Source organism: Cololabis saira, chromosome 9, assembly GCF_033807715.1.
Source record: "Cololabis saira isolate AMF1-May2022 chromosome 9, fColSai1.1, whole genome shotgun sequence".
Classification (NCBI taxonomy): Eukaryota; Metazoa; Chordata; class Actinopteri; order Beloniformes; family Belonidae; genus Cololabis; species Cololabis saira.
The window spans coordinates 1,279,705-1,300,443 of record NC_084595.1 but is presented as its reverse complement, the minus strand read 5'-3'; the positions used below and the strand labels follow the sequence as shown (position 1 = coordinate 1,300,443).

Here is a 20,739-nt window from a genome sequence, read left to right as displayed (position 1 = left end):
CCAACCTGGGACTTGCTGATTGGGCCGGAGCTTCGGGAGCTGCGTGCTGGCCTGCGGTCTCCACCCCTGGTCATCCCGTTGCTGCTTCCACCTGCCTGCTGTGCTGTTGCCGTCCCTGACCCACCAGTCTGGCCCTCGGCAGGAGGGTCCCCCCTTACGAGCCTGGTCCTGCTCAAGATTTCTTCCCTCCTAAAGGGGAGTTTTTCTTGCCACTGTTTGGCTTAAGGTTTTTCTCCCATTAGGGGAGTTTTTTACCTGCCATTGTTTATAACTGCTTGGGGGTCATGTTCTGGGTATGGGTCTCTGGAAAGCGTCTAGAGACAACTCTGTTGTATTAGACGCTATATAAATAAAATTGAATTGAATTGAATTGAACCTGTTCAAGAAATTCAATTCAATTCAATTCAATTTTATTTATATAGCGTCTAATACAACAAAAGCTTTGTCTAGACGCTTTCCAGGGATCCAGAACATGAACATAAACCCCTGAGTAATTATTACATAAACAATGGCAGGTAAAAACTCCCCTTTAGGAGGGAAGAAACCTGGACCTGGACCTGGACCAGGACCAGGACCAGGACCTGGATCAGGACCAGGACCAGGACCTGGACCAGGACCAGGACCTGGACCAGGACCAGGACCAGGACTAGGATCTAGGAACTACGAGTAAACCTGCACCCTGGGAGTGGAGAGCTCTGCCAGGAACATAAGGCACTATCAGGTCTTGTAAATACTGCGGAGCTAAGCCGTTTTAGGCTTTATACGCAAGTAATAAAATTTTAAATTGGATTCTGAATTTTACGGGTAACCAATGGAGCGACGCTAACACTGGAGAGACGTGGTCTCTCCTGCTGATTCCTGTAAGCACTCGTGCTGCTGCATTTTGGATCAGCTGGAGCCTATTCAGCAAATTACTTGGACATCCTGCTAACAACACATTACAGTAATCTAGTCTAGAAGATACAAACGCATGAACTAGTTTTTCTGCATCACTCTGCGAGAGGATTTTCCTAATTTTTGCAATATTACAGAGATGGAAAAACGCTATTTTACAAACCTGATTGACATATGGTTTAAACGACAAATCCTGATCGAAAACAACACCAAGGTTTCTCACAGTTGCACTGGAAGCCATCGCAACACCATCTAATCCCTTCCTAAGATGCTATGGACCAAGAATGATAACCTCTGTTTTATCTGAATTTAGAAGCAAGAAATTTCTGGACATCCAGTCCTTGATGTCCCTAAGACATGCCTGAAGTTTAACTAACGGTTCTATTTCATCCGGCTTCATAGACAAGTAGAGCTGCGTATCATCAGCATAACAATGAAAGTGTATGCCGTGATTCTGGATTATACTTCCCAATGGCTGCATGTATAAACTGAACAAGATTGGCCCTAGCACTGAACCCTGCGGAACACCATAACAGACCCTTGACTGTTCTGAAGAAACCTCATGTACATGAACAAACTGGAACCTGTCAGATAGATATGATTTAAACCAACGTAGAGCTGTCCCTTTAATCCCAGCAACATGTTTCTGTTCCTCAGGTGGTCCCAGACGCGCCTCAGCCGGCGCCACGGATCCCCTCTGCCCAGTCCCAGTCTGACCCGTCTGGCCGGTGTTGTTTGTTTTCATTAAACTACGCCTGGTTTTGGTTAAGTTTAATTCTGCTTGGTGTTGTGCCATTGGGTTCAGAGAAAACGATCCATAACAGTTACGGCCTCCATAAAAGTGAAGAAATTAGGCTCTATGAGACCAAAACATATTAAAGACGCCACACAAAGATTTCAAGGATTGAAAATACATTTTATTTTTAGTTAGTTAGTACTTTGTTTCTTTTTTGAAGTTTCTGCTAATTGCTGCGGTCTTCTTTTTCTCAACGTGGGCCAACACGACTCCAATCCCCTGGAAAAGAAAGCCCAGCGTTAGAAGATGCAGATCCACCAAGTCTCCACACTGGAGGAAAGGAGTTGGTTAGAGTTTCAGAAGTAACGATAGTTGGACTGAGTGGATACAGTCACGGTGGAAAAACCAGTTCTACCTCAATCAGAAACCCTGCATGACCAGAGAGGGGGAGGGTAATCATCCGTCGGGGAGTTTTACAAATGTAAGTTTCTGTTTAACTGGACCGACAACTTTCACATTATCCTCCATTTTCTATTCTCCTACTCACTCACAGTCAGCATGTTGACGGTTTTCTCACGTTTAGCTGAAAGAAACAATCCCGGTCCAGGTTTCAGTCCAGACTCGTCTAGTTCTTCCCAAGTGGACGGACTCCTGAACTGTGGGGAAATTTAACAGTTAAATTAATTCAAAACTAAAGTTCAGTGTCATTCTCACTCGACCAGGAACAGGAAACTATTCCTCTGAGATTCAAGATAAGATTTATCTTGAAAGTCTGTTTCGATAACCTATCTGGTTAATATAAGAATTGGCTAATTCTTTTTTACACCAGTCACTTCAGGTGGACTGAACGTTGTTTTCTACCAACAACTCAAGCACAAACACAGATTTAATAATAAAGGCAAATCGTAAACAGAAAAAGTAAAGTTAGAGATTAAAAAATAGATTAAGGGATTAAAAAACACAACACGCTAAATATGCCTGTAATTAATTAATCCTAATTAACACGGGAATTTGACACCCCTAATATATATCAATTTATATTAATATATAAAATTATATATATAATATTAATATATCATTGTCCAGTAACTGCAGTATAGTCATTGTTCAGCGAACGTTAGCGTTATTCATCATCATGATAAATAAATCCAGCATCAATGAACATCTAAATGTCTGTAAACACTAAGTTGAAGTACTTTCATGAAACAAAACAAAGAAACAAACGATTCCTTTTTAAATGTATGAATTTTACTATTGATTCATCTGATCAGCCTCAATCATATTTGTTTTTACATCATATGAAATATTTGATTTCTTTGACATAAACATCATGCTCCTCAGTTGAAGAGAAAAACATTATTGATTAAGTTGTTTCCAATAGGTCAGAACTGACACCTTCATTTATGAAGTTAGGTCATGTGGATTTGACCAAACTTCATGAAATAAGAATCATGGATTGATATGCAAGTTACTTTTTCATAGAGCGATAAGATCCCAATAGCCCAGAAGCTGCATTCACCAAGGCTGGTTTGTCCTTCACCTGCAGGAGGAACAAGAACATGTTTTAAACAAAGAAAAGATTATTCTTGTCCTTCAGAAACGATCCACAACTCTGAACATTTATGTGCAACACATCTTCTCTTCATGTGAAGATAAGAGACAGCAGACCAGAGTGGTGCTGGAACCACGTCTGCTTATCTAAATCTCTGGATCTTTATGAGTGTGACACCGTCATGGAGGAGCGACGGCTGAGAGGACGAGGAGGAGATCAGTCCTGTTAAAGGTCCAGGGTTTCACCCCGGACCCTCACTAACACAAACCACCAGGAGAAATATGTTCTAACGTACCTGCTGATTCTAACACAAACCACCAGGAGAAACATGTTCTAACGTACCTGCTGACTCTAACACAAACCACCAGGAGAAACATGTTCTAACGTACCTGCTGACTCTAACACAAACCACCAGGAGAAACATGTTCTAACGTACCTGCTGACTCTAACACAAACCACCAGGAGAAACATGTTCTAACGTACCTGCTGACTCTCACTAACACAAACCACCAGGAGAAACATGTTCTAACGTACCTGCTGACTCTAACACAAACCACCAGGAGAAACATGTTCTAACGTACCTGCTGATTCTAACACAAACCACCAGAGAAACATGTTCTAACGTACCTGCTGACTCTAACACAAACCACCAGGAGAAACATGTTCTAACGTACCTGCTGACTCTAACACAAACCACCAGGAGAAACATGTTCTAACGTACCTGCTGATTCTAACTAACACAAACCACCAGGAGAAACATGTTCTAACGTACCTGCTGACTCTAACACAAACCACCAGGAGAAACATGTTCTAACGTACCTGCTGATTCTAACACAAACCACCAGGAGAAACATGTTCTAACGTACCTGCTGATTCTAACACAAACCACCAGGAGAAACATGTTCTAACGTACCTGCTGACTCTAACACAAACCACCAGGAGAAACATGTTCTAACGTACCTGCTGACTCTAACACAAACCACCAGGAGAAACATGTTCTAACGTACCTGCCGACTCTCAGGCTTGCCGTAACGCATCTCATTGGCGAAGTGTTCACAGTTGTACTCCTTCATATTGTAATCCATTTCTGTATCCACCATTGAACGGGCCTTCTCCACGATATCATCAGCTGAACGAGGTGTGTATTTATGATCCAGGAGATTGTTGACTTTCCACTTGTCCTTCTTCACCACGTCCTCCAACTTCTGCATCAACACGACGCCCGTACGAGCCAACCACCCTAAAAGGATGAACCATGAAGAAAAGAGTTTGAGCTGCAGCTCACTGAGATGATGCTGACACCTAAAGATGCTGACATGGTTCTACGTCTGCTCTGTTGCTGATTCACACCGTTGAGCAGCTGAGAACAACCTGGAACCTTGTTTGGTTTGTTTCAGTCTGACATGTTGGAGGAACAAGGAAACTTACCGGGTTGTACGAAATGAACGACGTCTCCATCACCAACAGAAACAGCCCAGTGCTGATACCAACGACGGAAGATCTCGATCAGGTCTCCAGGTTTTGCCTCATTTTGATGAAAAAAAAAGTCAAGCAATCAATTCAATTCAATTCAATTTTATTTGTATAGCGTCTATTCCAACATAGTTTCTCCAGGATGTTTCCAGAACCAGAACATGAACATAAACCCCCGAGCAATTATTACATAAACAATGGCAGGTAAAAACTCCCCTAGTGGGAGAAAAACCTTAAACCAAACAGTGGCAAGAAAAACTCCCCTTTAGGAGCGAAGAAACCTTGAGCAGGACCAGTCTCGTAAGGGGGGACCCTCCTGCTGGAGACCAGCTGGGCAGAGCAGGAAAAGAGAGAACAGACAGAGAATGAAGAACAGATAAAGGAGAGACACAGACACAATGGCAGGATGTCAGCAGCATCTACAAAGTACCAGACATCCACACAGACAGGTGGAGACAGCAGTGGGATGATCAGAGGGGGGGCAGGTGGAAGCAGCAGTGGGATGATCAGAGGGCTGGCTGCAGGTGAAAGCAGCAGTGGGATGATCAGAGGGGGGGCAGGTGGAAGCAGCAGTGGGATGACCAGAGGGGGGGCAGGTGGAAGCAGCAGTGGGATGATCAGAGGGGGGGCTGCAGGTGGAAGCAGCAGTGGGATGATCAGAGGGGGGGCTGCAGGTGGAAGCAGCAGTGGGATGATCAGAGGGGGGGAAGCAGCAGTGGGATGATCAGAGGGGGGGCTGCAGGTGGAAGCAGCAGTGGGATGATCAGAGGGGGGGCTGCAGGCCAGCATGCAGCTCCTGAAGCTCTAGTCTGCAAACATGCACAAAAGAGACAAAATGGGGGGCACAAGAAACTACAGGAATGATGGACAAATGATAAGAAAGAAAAGATTATTCTTGTCCTTCAGAAACGATCCACAACTCTGAACATTTATGTGCAACACATCTTCTCTTCATGTGAAGACAAGAGGCAGCAGACCAGAGTGGTGCTGGAACCACGTCTGCTGATCTAAATCTCTGGATCTTTATGAGTGTGACACCGTCATGGAGGAGCGACGGCTGAGAGGACGAGGAGGAGCTCAGTCCTGTTAAAGGTTATGAAATACTTATAATAAATAAAAAGTGGAAGAGGAGAAGAGAGGAAGGGAAGAGAAGAGGAGAAGAAGGGAAGAGGAGAAAAGAGGAAGGAAAGAGGAGAGGAGAAGAATGGAAGAGGAGAAGAGAAGAAGGCTGAGCTTCCCGCCCAGTGGATCATGTCGGTGCAGCAGAGGCCTATAGCAGCATATCTACCACCAAGCTGAGACTAACTAGTATCAGAATCAGAATCAGAATCAGAATACTTTATTAATCCCAAAGGGCAATTCATTTATACAGTCGGCCTGTCCATAGCAACAACACACAATACACCAAACGGCCAACATCCACGACCACATCAGCAACAACAACCACAACCAGTGACAGCACAGCAGAGCAGAATGCAAATACTTTATGGTTCACAGTCGTTCATAGCAAGAAAACTTGAAGTTTCATTTTGCATTTAGCAGCCTTATGGCAGACGGAACAAAGGAATCCGCATAGCGGTTTGTTTTCCGCACGGGCACAAAATACCGCCGACCTGAGGGCATAATTACAAAGCGGTTGGCCAGAGCATGATCAGGGTGGGAGAGTATCCTGTCTGCTTTCTGCACCAGCCGAGCTTGTTTGTAGTATCTTGGTACCATCAGTAGTATCTTGATACCATCAGTAGGATCAGGGTACGAGAGTATCCTGTCTGCTTTCTGCACCAGCCGTGCTTTCCAGAGAGAGCAGAGGTCTTTAAGCTGAACTCCAGTAATTTTAGAGCAAACCCTAACAATGTCGTTCAGACACTTCTTGTCTTTCATGGATAGACCACCAAACCAACATATAAAAGAAAATGTTAAAAGACTCTCAATAAAAGTTTGATAAAAGGTACACAAGATGTTTCTGCTGATACTAAAAGAGTTGAGTTTCCTCAGCAGATAGATCCTTTGATTTGCTTGCTTTACAATGCCATCAGTGTTTTCATTGAATTTCAATTGCGAGTCGAACACAGTGCCCAAGTATTTGTACGTTTGTACTATTTGTACCTCTTCATTGTGAATAGTGCTCGGTTTGGGGTCGACACTGGATTTCCTGAAATCTATGATAATTTCTTTGGTTTTTGCTACATTTAGGTCGAGGGAACTACAGTATCTTCACACCAGGGGAGGGCACAACGGTGATTTGATTGGTGGCCCTGAAGAAGAGACAGTAAGACTGTGTCATCTAAAAAACTTGACAAGACAGCTGTTTTCTTGAGAGGATCTGCAACTGTCTGTGTAAAGAATAAAAAGCAGGGGGGAAAGGACACAGCCCTGGGGGGAGCCTGTGTTTGACAGTAGGGCAGAGGCAACCCAGTCTCAAATAAAAACGTACCCTGCCTACGTTGGTCCAAAGTGCAAAAACGTAGAGGGGTTACAATATTAGCCCTTGAAATGTATAACTGTTACATTTTTCTAGCCCTTGAAATGTATAACTGTTACATTTTTCTAGCCCTTGAAATGTATAACTGTTACATTTTTCTAGCCCTTGAAATGTATAACTGTTACATTTTTCTGCCTATTCGTTTTGCGTCCAAGTCATGTGACTTTTAAGATTCTGGCCGTGACACCAACAAACACGGTGGACATTTTTCATTTCTGAGTGAAAAAAATCTATATTTTGAGTTAGTTTCTGCATAGAAATGCGTTTTGATTACATTTCTTGCAATATATAAATGTACATAATCTCTTGCTTGCTCGTGGTTGCAACGTTTTTTTCAGATCTCGTCAGAATAATGTAAAACTGGAACGTTTTATTAACGTGAAATCGTTACATTTTTGGTTGCCGGACAGTGCTGTGAAAAAAATCCATATTTTGAGTTAGTTTCTGCATAGAAATGCGTTTTGATTACATTTCTAGCAATACATATATACAGGGTGCGATTTGTGAAAAAACCTGAGGGGGGGGTAATTTTGGGAAACATTTTTTTTTCAGAAAAATTACCACACAACAGCGGTCCAATAGTATAGGCTATATGAAAACTTGTTTCTCAAAATGTATCCCCCCCCACCCAAAGTATTTAATTATTAACAAGTAATAACAACCAAAATACACAGAGTCCGTGTTCATTCTGCTTGTGCTTTTATTTTGATACCGGGAGCGAGTTGTGCAGAAAGCAGTTTTATTTTGAAAACCAACCGGATTTTCTTGCATTCCAAAAGTCCGACTTCCGGCCCGCCAAAATAAAAGATACAGTCAGTCAAATGACAACACATTCTCACTCCCAGCTCGTCAAAAACCGACACTTGGTCAGGGCCCTTGTGCGTCAGTTTCTGACGCACAAGGGCGCCCTCAGCGTCATGCACCAACGCAGCGGGCTCTCAACAGATTCTAATGTAACCCGGCAGCGTCGTTTCAAGCCGCTGAGAGCATCAGTCCCATTGGATAACGGAGGATCGGACACACGGAAGTATTTTAATTACTGTCCGTTTTGATGTTAACGGCGATTTTCACAATGATATCTGTAACATTTCTTAAGGCAGAAACACCACTGTATCCTTGTTAATTACACAACATTAGTGGGTTAATTTCCTGCACATCAATTTTCATGTTTTTCCCTTTGATTCTGAGAAAGAAAGAGTTGTTTTATCAGTGATGGATAACTGTAGGCAATACACTACCCATAATCCTCAGCTACCGTTGCTATAGAGACGACGCCAGTCCGCTTTGCTTGACAAAATCGTTTTAACTATTTATTCCAAAATTAAACAGAATGTGAATGTGAGCAAGTGTTAATTAAAAGTGATTGATAATTCAATCGGTGTCTAAAGACATCAACCTTTAGTTTCAGCTAAGCCGCTGAGAGGATCATGCCAGCCAATCAGAATCCTGGAAAAAACATCAACAAATGACACGTGTAACTTCCAGTTGAGGCTGATTTATGGTTCCGCGTTACACCAACGCAGAGCCGACGGCGTAGGGTACGCGGCGATGCGCGGCGTACGGTGTGCGTCGCCGCGTACCCTACGCCGTCGGCTCCGCGTCGATATAACGCAGGACCATAATTCAGGCTTTACTTCCAAGACGGAACGAGAGTCTTTCGTTTGGAGTGACAGAGAAGTGGAGTTACTTTTAAGTGTGACGTTAGAATATTAAACAGGTAAAATACAAGAAAATATTGACGGTGGCCAAACTAATTGTTAACACAGCTCGCACACATGACGCTGGTGACGTTTCTGTTGCATAATGTGACGTTCTGAAGCCTAAATCACTGTATCCTTGTTAATTACACAACATTAGTGGGTTAATTTCCTGGACAATTTTCATGTTTTTCCCTTTTGATTCTGAGAAAGAAAGAGTTGTTTTATCACTGTCAATACACACAATACACAGGCAATACACTACCCATAATCCTCAGCTACCGTTGCTATAGGGACGACGCCAGTCCGCTTTGCTTGACAAAATCATTTTAACTATTTATATTTATTATTTATTATTTATTTATTTATTATTATTATTATTATTATTATTATTATTATTATTAATATTATTATTATTATTATTATTATTATTATTATTAATATTTATATTTATATATAACTATTTTAACATTTCTAAACACAAAAACACAAAAGTGTCCTTGATAATTCAATAATACAATAGGTTCATGTTAAGGACATCCGTTTTAATTAGTTCTCCTTCGATTATGACATGTTATTAATGCTCAGTAGGCACAGGAGGTTTGTTATGTATTGTTATGAGGCCTATTTCAATTAAATTCAATTCAATTTTATTTGTACAGCGTCTAATACAACAGATGTCGTCTCTAGACGCTTTCCAGAGATCCAGAACATGAACATAAACATAAACATAAACCCCCGAGCAATTATTACATAAACAATGGCAGGTAAAAACTCCCATAGTGGGAGAAAAACCTTAAGCCAAACAGTGGCAAGGAAAAACTCCCCTTTAGGAGGGAGAAACCTTGAGCAGGGGGGGGGGCATGCAGGCGGAAGCAGCAACAGGATGATCGGGGGGGGGGGGCGTTAGCAGCACTTCGTGTCTATTTTTGAACAGTTCACTAACGCTTTGAGCTAAGAAGCTGAAATTCTAGACTTTCATCCACTGTGCGGATTTCGGGGCATCAGGGCATCCCCTGATCAGACAGACGTTAGTTTGGTGCAGATCGGACCTGTACTTTTCGATGGGCGGGGCTTTGAAACGTCACCTTTTCCAACATTCAAACGGACACCGTTGCCACAAACCAAGTAAAACTTGACCTGTGGCCTCCATATGGCGCCTAGATTGGGCTTGCCAAGTCTCAACTCTGTGAACCCTCTGCAATGCCAACTAGCTCTGTGGAAGTCGTACAGCCACCGGACCAAAAGATCCTAGCAAAGGGCCTTCTGCATTGCAATATAGTCCAAAATCAGCCTCCCAGTTCCAAGCGACTTTTCCTGGTTATATTATATTTATTATATTTTATTACATTTATTTATATATATATTTAGTATAGTAAATTAAGAGATGGTGTGACTACAACTGAAAGAATGATCAAACAAACCAGTTGACCCAGTTGTTGGTTTTAACTGGAGTTGAACAAAATAAAAAAATACAGACCAACAACCCCCCCAAACCCCACCGCCCCACAAGCACAAGTAAAAAATGAAATTTACAAACCGTGTCAAAGAATTTCTTTTTTTTCACGTCTGCTCCATGTAATGTAAATCTCTGGAGTGTGACACCGTCATGGAGGAGCGACGGCTGAGAGGACGAGGAGGAGCTCAGTCCTGTTAAAGGTCCAGGGTTTCACCCCGGACCCTCAATAACACAAACCACCAGGAGAAATATGTTCTAACGTACCTGCTGATTCTAACACAAACCACCAGGAGAAATATGTTCTAACGTACCTGCTGATTCTAACACAAACCACCAGGAGAAACATGTTCTAACGTACCTGCTGATTCTAACACAAACCACCAGGAGAAACATGTTCTAACATACCTGCTGATTCTAACACAAACCACCAGGAGAAACATGTTCTAACGTACCTCAGGCTTGCCGTAGCGCAGCTCAGTGGCAAAGTGTTCAGAGTTGTACGTGTCCAGGTCGTACTGCCATCTTGTATCCACCAGTGAACGGGCCTCTCTCACGATATCATTAACTGGTAGAGGTGTGTATTTATAATCCAGGAGGTTGTTGACTCTCCACTTGTCCTTCTCCACCACGTCCTGCAGCTTCTGCTTCAACACTTTGCCAACAACACCGCTGGAGTTTGAACCGTCCCCTAAAAGGACCAACCATGGAGAAAAGAGTTTCAGCTGCAGATCACTGAGATGATGCTGACACCTAAAGATGCTGACATGGTTCTACGTCTGCTCTGTTGCTGATTCACACCGTTGAGCAGAGAGAACAACCTGAAACCTTGTTTGGTTTTGTTTCAGTCTGACATGTTGGAGGAACGAGGAAACTCACCGGCTGGTACGAAATGAACAACGTTTCCACCACCAACAGAAACAGCCCAGTGGTTATCATCACCACGGAAGATCTGGATCAGGTCTCCAGGTTTGGGCTTCAATTAGGATGAAAACAATCAATCAATCAATGAAGGGTTATTGTGACTACAACAGAAATAATGATAGAAACAAACCAGTCGACCCAGTTGTTGGTTTGAACTGGAGCTGAACAAAATTAAAGAATAGAGAGAAGACTATTAAAGAATAGAGAGGAGACTATTAAAGAATAGAGAGAAGACTGTTAAAGAATAGAGAGGAGACTATTAAAGAATAGAGAGGAGACTATTAAAGAATAGAGAGAAGACTGGTTATTGACTTCAATACAGACTCCCCCCCCACCCTCCCCCCACGCAGGGAAAAAGAAAATTGAAATTTAAAAACCTTGTCCTTGAATTTCCTGATTAAAGCGGCTGAGCGGCTAGAAGCTGGAAGAAAAACAGAATCAGACACCAGAAGTGAGTTCAGAACATCAAACACATCTTTTAAGTTTATGATCTCCAAAAACTTCTTCTTTGCTATTAAAATATCAGATATATTTTTTTTCCACACATTTCTGCATTCGTACTGTATATATGAAACAATTATATGTACGTACAAACGTATTCTGAGTTTGTAAAGTTAATTAAACCAAATAAATAAATTACTGAAACTGTTAAATGTTCTGGGTCTCTGGAAACGTCTGGAGACAACTTTTGTTGTATTAGACACTATATAAATAAAATTGAATTGAACTGAATTGAATTGAATTAAAAATGTAGTTTTTCCTAAATATAGTTTTATGAATCCTATTATAGTAAAGCATAAATATTCACTTTGATCAACCATATATATATATATATATATATATATATATATATATATATATATATATATATATATATATATATATGTAGTGTGGATATATGTATATATATATATATATATATATATATATATATATATATATATACACATATATCCACACTATATATATATATATATATATATATATATATATATATATATATATATATATATATACACATATATATATATATATATATATATATATATATATATATATATATATATATATATATATATACACATATATCCACACTATATATATATATATATATATATATATATATATATATATATATATATATATATATATATATATATATATATATATATATTGTGATGCCCCTATATAGATTACTCCTAATATGGAGTCATGCAAGCTAACATTCCAGGTAGTCCTGAAACTGGAGAGCCTGCTCATTGAGGGTTGATTGCCTGCTTGTGCTCAATGGATGACACCTGGGCCCGGTGTCTCCACCCCTGAGTATATAAGCAGCCTGCACCTCAGTCTGTGTAGATCTCTAGGAGAGAACACCTTCCCTCAGCTCTCCATGTCTTTGTTTGTGTTCTAGTTCTTCTGTATTCTTTCCATCCACACACCCTGCACTACACTATGTTTCACTCATCCATCACTCACACACCCTACTGACTTACTGACTCCACACTCCATAGGATCCTTATGGCTTTTTCTGTTGGTTATGGTACCTCAGTTGTTTGTTTTTTGGTAAGCTTAATAAATAGTATTTGTTTCACTTCCGTCTCTTGTCCCCTATTTTGCCATGACTTAGAGCCGGTCATGACAAATGGGGGCTCGTCCAAGATGTGAGTATTGTTAAAGCTAAGTTGAGTTGAAGTTAAAGTTAATTGTTTGGCACACGTGGCTTGTGAATAGCGAATTTGAAAGTAATTGGGGTGTTTCCCCTGTGACCTCTAGTTAGGCCAATCAGATGCGTGGGTTTGGTGGGCCTGGCTCTGGATTCCCTTTTTTGGGTTAATGCGGTTCAAGCTCCAAAACTTTTCAAGACGTGCATGTTTTTGATTTGTTTGGCTTCCTTTTGTTTTCCGTACCTATTTTTGTTTGAACATGGAGTTGGATGCATGTGGAGGGTAGGTTCTTTTTGACATATTTGTTTAAGTGATTTATTGGAGTTGTTAAGCCTTTGTCCCCAGCAGGCTTAAGTTTTGCAGTGTTTCCCCAAGTGGGCATTTTTTGTTTTTCATGTGTATAGTGTGTTCCACAAAAGCTGGGCACGTGGATACCACCGGGATACCTGGCTGGCAGGGAGACTCGGGAGGGCCACAAGAAGAGAGGGTTGAGTTAGATAAGTTTGTTGTAGGCAGTTAGGGGGGACACTCCCAAATTAATAGATCACTTTACTTTTGTGTCACTTTGGGCTTTATTCCCATTTGCATCCAAATGAGTAAAAAATGGCTCAAGTCAAGGATTTTTTTGAGAATCCATCAGTGCATTTTTTAGATTGTTGTTCAAAGGACCAACTTTTCGAGATTGCAGAACATTACAAAATAGATGTTGGGGATAAGAGACGGAGAACTGAGACTATAAAAACAATACTGATTGCGAATTTGGAAGACATTGAGGTATTATCTGGTAAAGAAGATGGAGAGCAGCTGCCGTTGCCAATCCAAAAACCAAATCTTTCATTTGAACAGCAAAAAGAATTGATGTTAATTCAGTTAGAAATGGATAGGAACAAGCAACAAATTGAACTGGCAAAGATCAACTTGCAGAGGGAGAAGTTAGAGCTTGTAAAAGAAGGTAAGATTGACCAGAGACTTTTGGAAGGTGAAGGAGATGTGGCTTCAGGTAAGAAGAGTTTTGATTTGGTAGGCAGTTTGAGATTAATGCCCAAATTTAATGAGAAAGACCCTGGAACCTTTTTCTCATTGTTTGAACGACTAGCAGAGTCTAGAGGCTGGCCTGATGCGGATCGGACTGTAATGCTGCAGTGTGTTCTGACTGGGAAGGCACAAGAAGCGTATTCAGCTTTGTCTGTAACTGACAGTGTAAGCTATGCTAAGGTTAAATCTGCTGTTCTTAAAGTGTATGAAATGGTGCCTGAGGGTTACCGTCAGCGTTTTAGGAATATGAGAAAAGATGATAAACAGTCATATCTTGAGTTTTCACGAGAACTAGTTAACAACTTTAATCGCTGGTGTATCGCTTCAGGTGGAAATACTTTTGAAGGCTTGTGCCACTTATGTTGCTAGAACAGTTCAAAAACGCCATTCCAGGTCGTATAGCAACGTATCTCACTGAACAGCAGGTGAAAACTGTAGCAGAGGCAGCTGCGTTGGCTGACCAGTATGTTTTGACACACCGTGATTGGGTACCGCGGGGTATCCAACATAAGCATGTGTACCGGGAGAACACTGCACCCAGCCATCATTCCAACACACCAGGTCACGATAGCAGTGCACCTTTCACCCCGTTGGTTAAAATGGAGGATGAGAAAAGTCGGGCTGCCCGTGACGGTGACAAAACATGTCATTACTGTGGCAAAAAGGGCCATATTAAGGCAGACTGTTACTCACTCAAAAGGAAGAACATGCATGTGAAGTCGGCAGCGTTTGTGGCGCCTGTTGTGGCAGATGTCAGGTTGGTAGGTTCTCTACATGAGAGCGAGAGGAGTTTCGCCGGTGTAGATGAGGCGTATCAACCATTTGTTGAGAGGGGCTTTGTCTCTCTGGTCGGGTCCAAAGAAAAGGTGCCCGTGACAATTCTGCGAGACACAGCGGCGCTGGGCACATATGTGCTTGAGTCTGTTCTTCCATTCTCGAGTAAGTCGGCGACCGGAGATGCCATGTTGAGCCGTGGTATGGGTATGTCCATAATCTCTTCTCCTACACACAGAGTTGAACTTGACTCTGGACTTGTCCAGGGTGAGGTGGAGGTGGCATTGCGCAGGGCGTTCCCGATGGCTGGTGTCGATGTTCTCCTGGGAAACATGCATGCGGGTGGTCGGGTGTGGTCAAAAGTGCTGCCGTCACCATTAGTAAGTCCTGATCCTATTGTGAACAGTGAGCCAGATGAGAATGAGCGAGACTTTCCGCAGGTATTTGCAGCAGCGGCAGTGACACGTGCCAGGTCTCGTGAAATTGGACATGAAAAGGATGAAAATCTTGAAAGTGTTTTTTCTTTGTCTGACGTGCCTATTTCTGTGTCCCAGGCAGAACTTATTGCAGAGCAGCAGGTTGATCCGTCCATCAGAGGTCTCTTTGAGGGAATTCTGACAGGTAGTGAGGTGCAGGATAGCGCAAATGGGTATTTTTTGGATAATGGGTTGCTAGTGAGGAAGTGGGTGCCTTGTGGGGAACTTGGGGCAGGGGAACCAGTTTTCCAGGTGGTAATTCCAGCTAAATACAGAGATTTAGTTCTGAAACTCTCTCATGACCAGTCGGGGCATTTGGGGCTTAAGAAAACTTACCACCACATTTTGCAGTATTTCTTTTGGCTTAGGTTAAAGAAAGATGTTGCTGCATACATTAAAACATGCCACACATGTCAAATGACTGGTAAGCCAAATCAGGTCATTAAGCCTGCTCCATTACACCCCATACCTGCTATAGGACAGCCATTTGAGCACATCATAATAGATTGTGTTGGTCCTCTTCCTCCTTCTAGGTCAGGTGCCAAGTACCTATTAACTGTTATGTGCCAGGCGACCAGATATCCAGCTGCTTATCCTCTACGTTCAATAACTACTAGGGCTGTGATTAAGGCACTCTCCCAGTTCATCTCTGTATTTGGAATTCCACGGGTTCTCCAGAGTGACCTTGGTTCCAACTTCTCCTCCCATCAGTTTGCTCAGGTTCTGAAGCGGCTACAGGTGAAACACTCTCAATCCTCAGCGTACCATGCTGAAAGTCAGGGGGCGCTAGAGCGCTTCCACCAGACCCTGAAATCATTGTTAAGGGCATGTTGTACAGAGTTGGGCAAAGACTGGGAGGAGGGCTTGCCCTGGTTACTGCTGGCTGCTCGTGAGGTGGTGCAAGAAAGTACTGGATTTAGTCCTAATCAGTTAGTTTTTGGCCATTTAGTTCGTGGTCCACTTGCACAGCTTCACGACAACTTTACACCCCCTGACCCACCTAAAAATCTAATTGACTATGTCAATGGGTTCAGGCAGCGCTTGTATGTAGCTGGCACTTTGGCCAGAGAAAATCTTGCTAAAGCTCAAGTAAAAATGAAACGATCCTATGATCGAAGGGCTGAACGCAGGGAGTTCAGTCCAGGCGATCAGGTGTTGGCTCTTTTGCCTATTGTAACTTCTCCTTTTCAAGCTAAATTTTCAGGTCCACACAGTGTTGTAGAGAAAGTTTCAGATGAAAATTATGTCATTTCAACCCCCAACCGTCGTAAAGCTACTCAACTGTGTCATGTAAACCTGTTAAAACCTTATTATGGTCGGGACTCGGGCGAGGTTTTACCTGTGTGTTTGGCAGCCAGTGTTGGTCCTACCTTTCGGTCGGTGGCAGTGGCTGAGAGCGGGGATACCAACACATTTGACGAGACCTTGGTGTATGGCCGGTTGAAAAACACTGAGACTCTGAATAGTTTAGACAACCTTTTGGGTTATCTCCCCAGGCCTCAACGGTCAGAGTTGGCTGATTTCATTGCTAATTTTCCAGGTTTATTTGGTATTTGGGTGGACAGGCCAGTCAGTTTCTTTTCTAAAAAGTTTAATAAGCATCAGCTTAATTACTCTGTCATTGAGAAAGAGGCTTTGGCACTGGTGTGGGCTTTGGTGCATTTCAGTGTGTATGTGGGGTCTGGCGTGCCTGTAATAGTTGACACAGATCACAATCCACTCACGTTCCTTAGTTCACTAAAATGTCCTAACCAAAGACTCATTAGGTGGTCTTTGTTGTTGCAGTCTTTTTCACTGGACATTAGGCACATAAAAGGGAAAGATAATGTGGTGGCGGATGCATTGTCTCGTGCTCCGGTTTAAATGTGTCCCTAATACTTTATATCCTTTGTTTTTTTTTTAGATCCTGGCATTGTGGTCCCTGGTCTGTCCTGCTCCTTACAGCCCATATTGCTAGCTGAAACACCTGGATCCAGCTGTTGAGAGGGGAGGATAGCCCAGGGGGTGCAAGCCAGGCTTCTAAAGGGGTTGTTTACAGTTTTTCTCTATTGCTTAAACACATTTCACGATACTGCCCTCACTTTTCACAAAACTCTAAACACAAAACACTTTTCTAAAGCTACGTACACTAAACCTCACAGTTTCTTTTCAAAACCAACCCATCACACCAAAACAGTTGCTCATATGCTCAAAAACCAACCCATCACACCAAAACAGCTGCTCATATGCTCAAAAACCAACCCATCACACCAAAACAGATGCTCACATGCTCAAAAACCAACCCATCACACCAAAACAGATGCTCACATGCTCAAAAGCAAACTCTGACACCAAAATACCACTCAAGGCTTGCAGAAATGTAAACACTACTGAGCATCATTAACCACATTACCAAAAAAATTGAAAACACAATTTTCACAGTGTGAGACTGTTCTTTTTACAGTTTCACAACTGCCAGGATGCATTTGAGCAACCCTTATTTATTCTCAAATATGTTTTGGGCATTAACTATAGATTTGTGCATTTCATGGGAATAGTTACATAATGCAGAAAATGCAGTAATATCACAACTCAATGCAAAAATGAGTACTGTAAACTCCATAGAGGATCCATTACACACAATAGATACAGTAAAGTAACAATTGAGAACACAATGTTCAGGGTGCGATTTCTTTTATTACAGTACGTTTGAAAATTGACACAGTATGTTGTATGTTGACACCGAAATCATGGGGCGTCATCACGTCGGGCTGGGTCGGGCCACAGGACCTCATCAACGTCACAGGCAATATTGTCCATAGCCAAACAACGTGGGAAGAATGCCCTGGCATGCCACACCCAGCCTTGGAACACCTCCACAGCCACATCATCACAGGCCAGGTCCATAGCCCTGAGAAGGTTCTCTCTGGTGTAAGGTTGGCGGTCATAGACCTTCCACCGCCATGATGAGAAGAACTCCTCTATTGGGTTTAGGAACGGAGAGTAGGGTGGCAGACACACATCCTTCTCCTCTCCCTCCTTGGCCTGCTCCTCTTTGGACTGCTTATTGTCCTCTTTGGCCCACTCCTCGGCCTGCTCCTCTCCCTCCTCGACCTGCTCCTCTCCCTCCTCGACCTGCTCCTCTCCCTCCTCGACCTGCTCCTCTCCCTCCTCGACCTGCTACTCTCCCTCCTCTGACACGAACTCCTCTTCTTCTGTCTTGATCATCCATTTTTGTTTTTGAGCCTTCAGCTAACTGCACTGACTTATATAGGTGTGGTCACATCATTTGCAATAGGTGTTTTCAATTATGAGTAGTTGTGTTTACTGATTGAAACCAGGTATGTTCATTGTGTTCAAGTTTTGCTGATTGTGGGTAGCATTTTGCATCACATGAGCTTCACAATGCATATTGGAGCAGAGTTATATGCAAAATGTGTTTTAGCACGGTAAAATGTGTTTAGAGTTTTGAGAAAAAGGGGATGGGTTTTGTGAACAGTGTCTACAGGTGAATAGTGTTTGTGGTTGTGGCAAAAGGGGGGTAGTTTTACTAAATGTGTTTAGGCAACTGGTCATTTGGTTTAGAGTACTGGGTTTTGTGTTTTGGCAATAGAGAAAAACTGTAACACCAGTGTTTGAAATCTAAAATTTTGCTATGGGGAAACTTGTAATTGTAAAGTTAATGTTAAAATTGTTAAATATGAATGTACTTTCTTGAGTTTTGGATTTTGGGTTAATGGTCTTCTAATTTAAATTTATTCTAAATTCGGGAGCCGTGGATCCTCCTAAAGGGACCACGACCTTAGGGGGGGAGGTGTGATGCCCTTATATAGATTACTCCTAATATGGAGTCATGCAAGCTAACATTCCAGGTAGTCCTGAAACTGGAGAGCCTGCTCATTGAGGGTTGATTGCCTGCTTGTGCTCAATGGATGACACCTGGGCCCGGTGTCTCCACCCTGAGTATATAAGCAGCCTGCACCTCAGTCTGTGTAGATCTCTAGGAGAGAACACCTTCCCTCAGCTCTCCATGTCTTTGTTTGTGTTCTAGTTCTTCTGTATTCTTTCCATCCACACACCCTGCACTACACTATGTTTCACTCAGCCATCACTCACACACCCTACTGACTTACTGACTCCACACTCCATAGGATCCTTATGGCTTTTTCTGTTGGTTATGGTACCTCAGTTGTTTGTTTTTTGGTAAGCTTAATAAATATTATTTGTTTCACTTCCATCTCTTGTCCCCTATTTTGCCATGACTTAGAGCCGATCATGACTATATATATATATATATATATATATATATATATATATATATATATATATATATATATATATATATATCCACTCTATATATATATATATATATATATATATTTGTGTGACCCACTCGTGGAACATTTATTCCCCAAATAAAAACAGAACACAGTCCCTTTTTAACAAATGATCAACAAAACCCTTCAAATAAAACAGAACGATACAGGAATGAAATTAAGAATAAATATGTGTTAGACTTACGATCCATGATGAAGTGAAGGATTCAGAACGACTGGAACTGCTGGACTGACTGAACTGAAAGTTCCTGCTCTTTATAACTCGAACAACATTCCTCCTTTTCATTACGTCAAATCATAAAATCCCCTCAAAGCTCTGCCATATCCACACCCACGTGTGTGTGTGCGTGGAGGGGGGGGCATTAATAAGTTTGATTTTTTTAATGTTTTATGTAAAGCACTTTGTTTCATTTTTGTTGGAATAATTCTGTATATAGGTATAGATATATGTTGAAGTTATCATTTGTCCTGATTATGCCATAACTTTGAACATTAATCTTATGCTTATTACTTTATATGTGTTAACTGAAGCTGCTGAGAAAAAGCAGCTGTAGTTTCACAGCAGAGGAAAGTGGGAGTAGCGCACGTCCTCTTATCAAGCATTAGTTGTCTTATCAATCATTATTGTGTGAACGTGTTATTTCAAGCACGGAAGCAACATCCGGCGGAAGGGGAGGCCTTACTGCATCCTGGACTGGAGATATTACCTCACTGCTAGTATTCTTCTATTGTGAGCTAAAAATTCCCCCTGTGCATGAGTAGCCTTAACCCCCACCTTTATGCTGCTGGTGCTCGTGTAACCAGGACGTTCCCAAAGTGATAAAAAGAGGAGACGAAAGCAGAGACGGACAGAAATGTTTGGAAGATGGGGACTGCACGTCCTCTGACTTCTCTCCTCACCAGTTTTTTTAACATGACATTTTTAGGGGGATTCCGGGGAGATTCCAATACTACCAGCAGGCCAGCGGGAGGGGCTGACTAGAAATACCCTGTCATTTTAAGACAAGATGTCCATAAGTTAAATGTTAAATATCTTATGAGCGTCTCTGTTGACACTTAGAACATGAACTTCAGAGAAGACTTTTTGTAAACAGAAGAAACCCCACTGAAATCAAATAAAATTAAACCTAGTAGTAATAATAATAATTAAAGAGGTTTCAGAGGAAGTGGTCAAAACGGAAAAGGAATGGAAAAGGTGTTCAGAGCAAACAGCAGAATAACTTATAGGTAGGATAATAACGGGGATGATCAACAGCAGCT

General features: G+C 42.0%; 1 protein-coding gene across 3 annotated transcripts; it reads right to left on the bottom strand.

Annotated features, from left to right (window-relative positions):
- Positions 1-1,791: 1,791 nt before the first annotated feature.
- LOC133451349 (phospholipase A and acyltransferase 3-like) lies at positions 1,792-19,749 on the bottom strand. Of its 3 annotated transcripts, none has more exons than XM_061730321.1 (9): positions 19,664-19,685; positions 11,592-11,635; positions 11,170-11,266; positions 10,746-10,981; positions 4,611-4,707; positions 4,190-4,422; positions 3,103-3,170; positions 2,208-2,286; positions 1,792-1,909 (listed from the first exon to the last, which is right to left on the bottom strand). In XM_061730321.1, the coding sequence occupies exons 1-8, from the start codon at positions 19,668-19,670 to the stop codon at positions 2,256-2,258; spliced, it is 813 nt and encodes a 270-aa protein (XP_061586305.1). In that variant the 5' UTR covers positions 19,671-19,685; the 3' UTR covers positions 1,792-1,909; positions 2,208-2,255. The 3 variants fall into 3 exon arrangements, 1 of the variants encoding a protein (XP_061586305.1); XR_009783163.1 differs by having other exon boundaries at positions 1,799-1,909; positions 2,182-2,286; positions 19,664-19,749; XR_009783164.1 differs by having other exon boundaries at positions 1,810-1,909; positions 2,178-2,286.
- Positions 19,750-20,739: the final 990 nt, after the last annotated feature.

What these genes read in the sequence shown, in the direction of transcription:
- LOC133451349 (XM_061730321.1), bottom strand. An exon ending in CGTTCATTTCGTACAACCCG is followed by an intron (nt 4,423 to 4,610) that starts GTAAGTTTCCTT and finishes TCATCCTTTTAG; the next exon opens with GGTGGTTGGCTCGTACGGGC. An exon ending in GCAAGCCTGAGAGTCGGCAG is followed by an intron (nt 3,171 to 4,189) that starts GTACGTTAGAAC and finishes TTCCTCCTGCAG; the next exon opens with GTGAAGGACAAACCAGCCTT.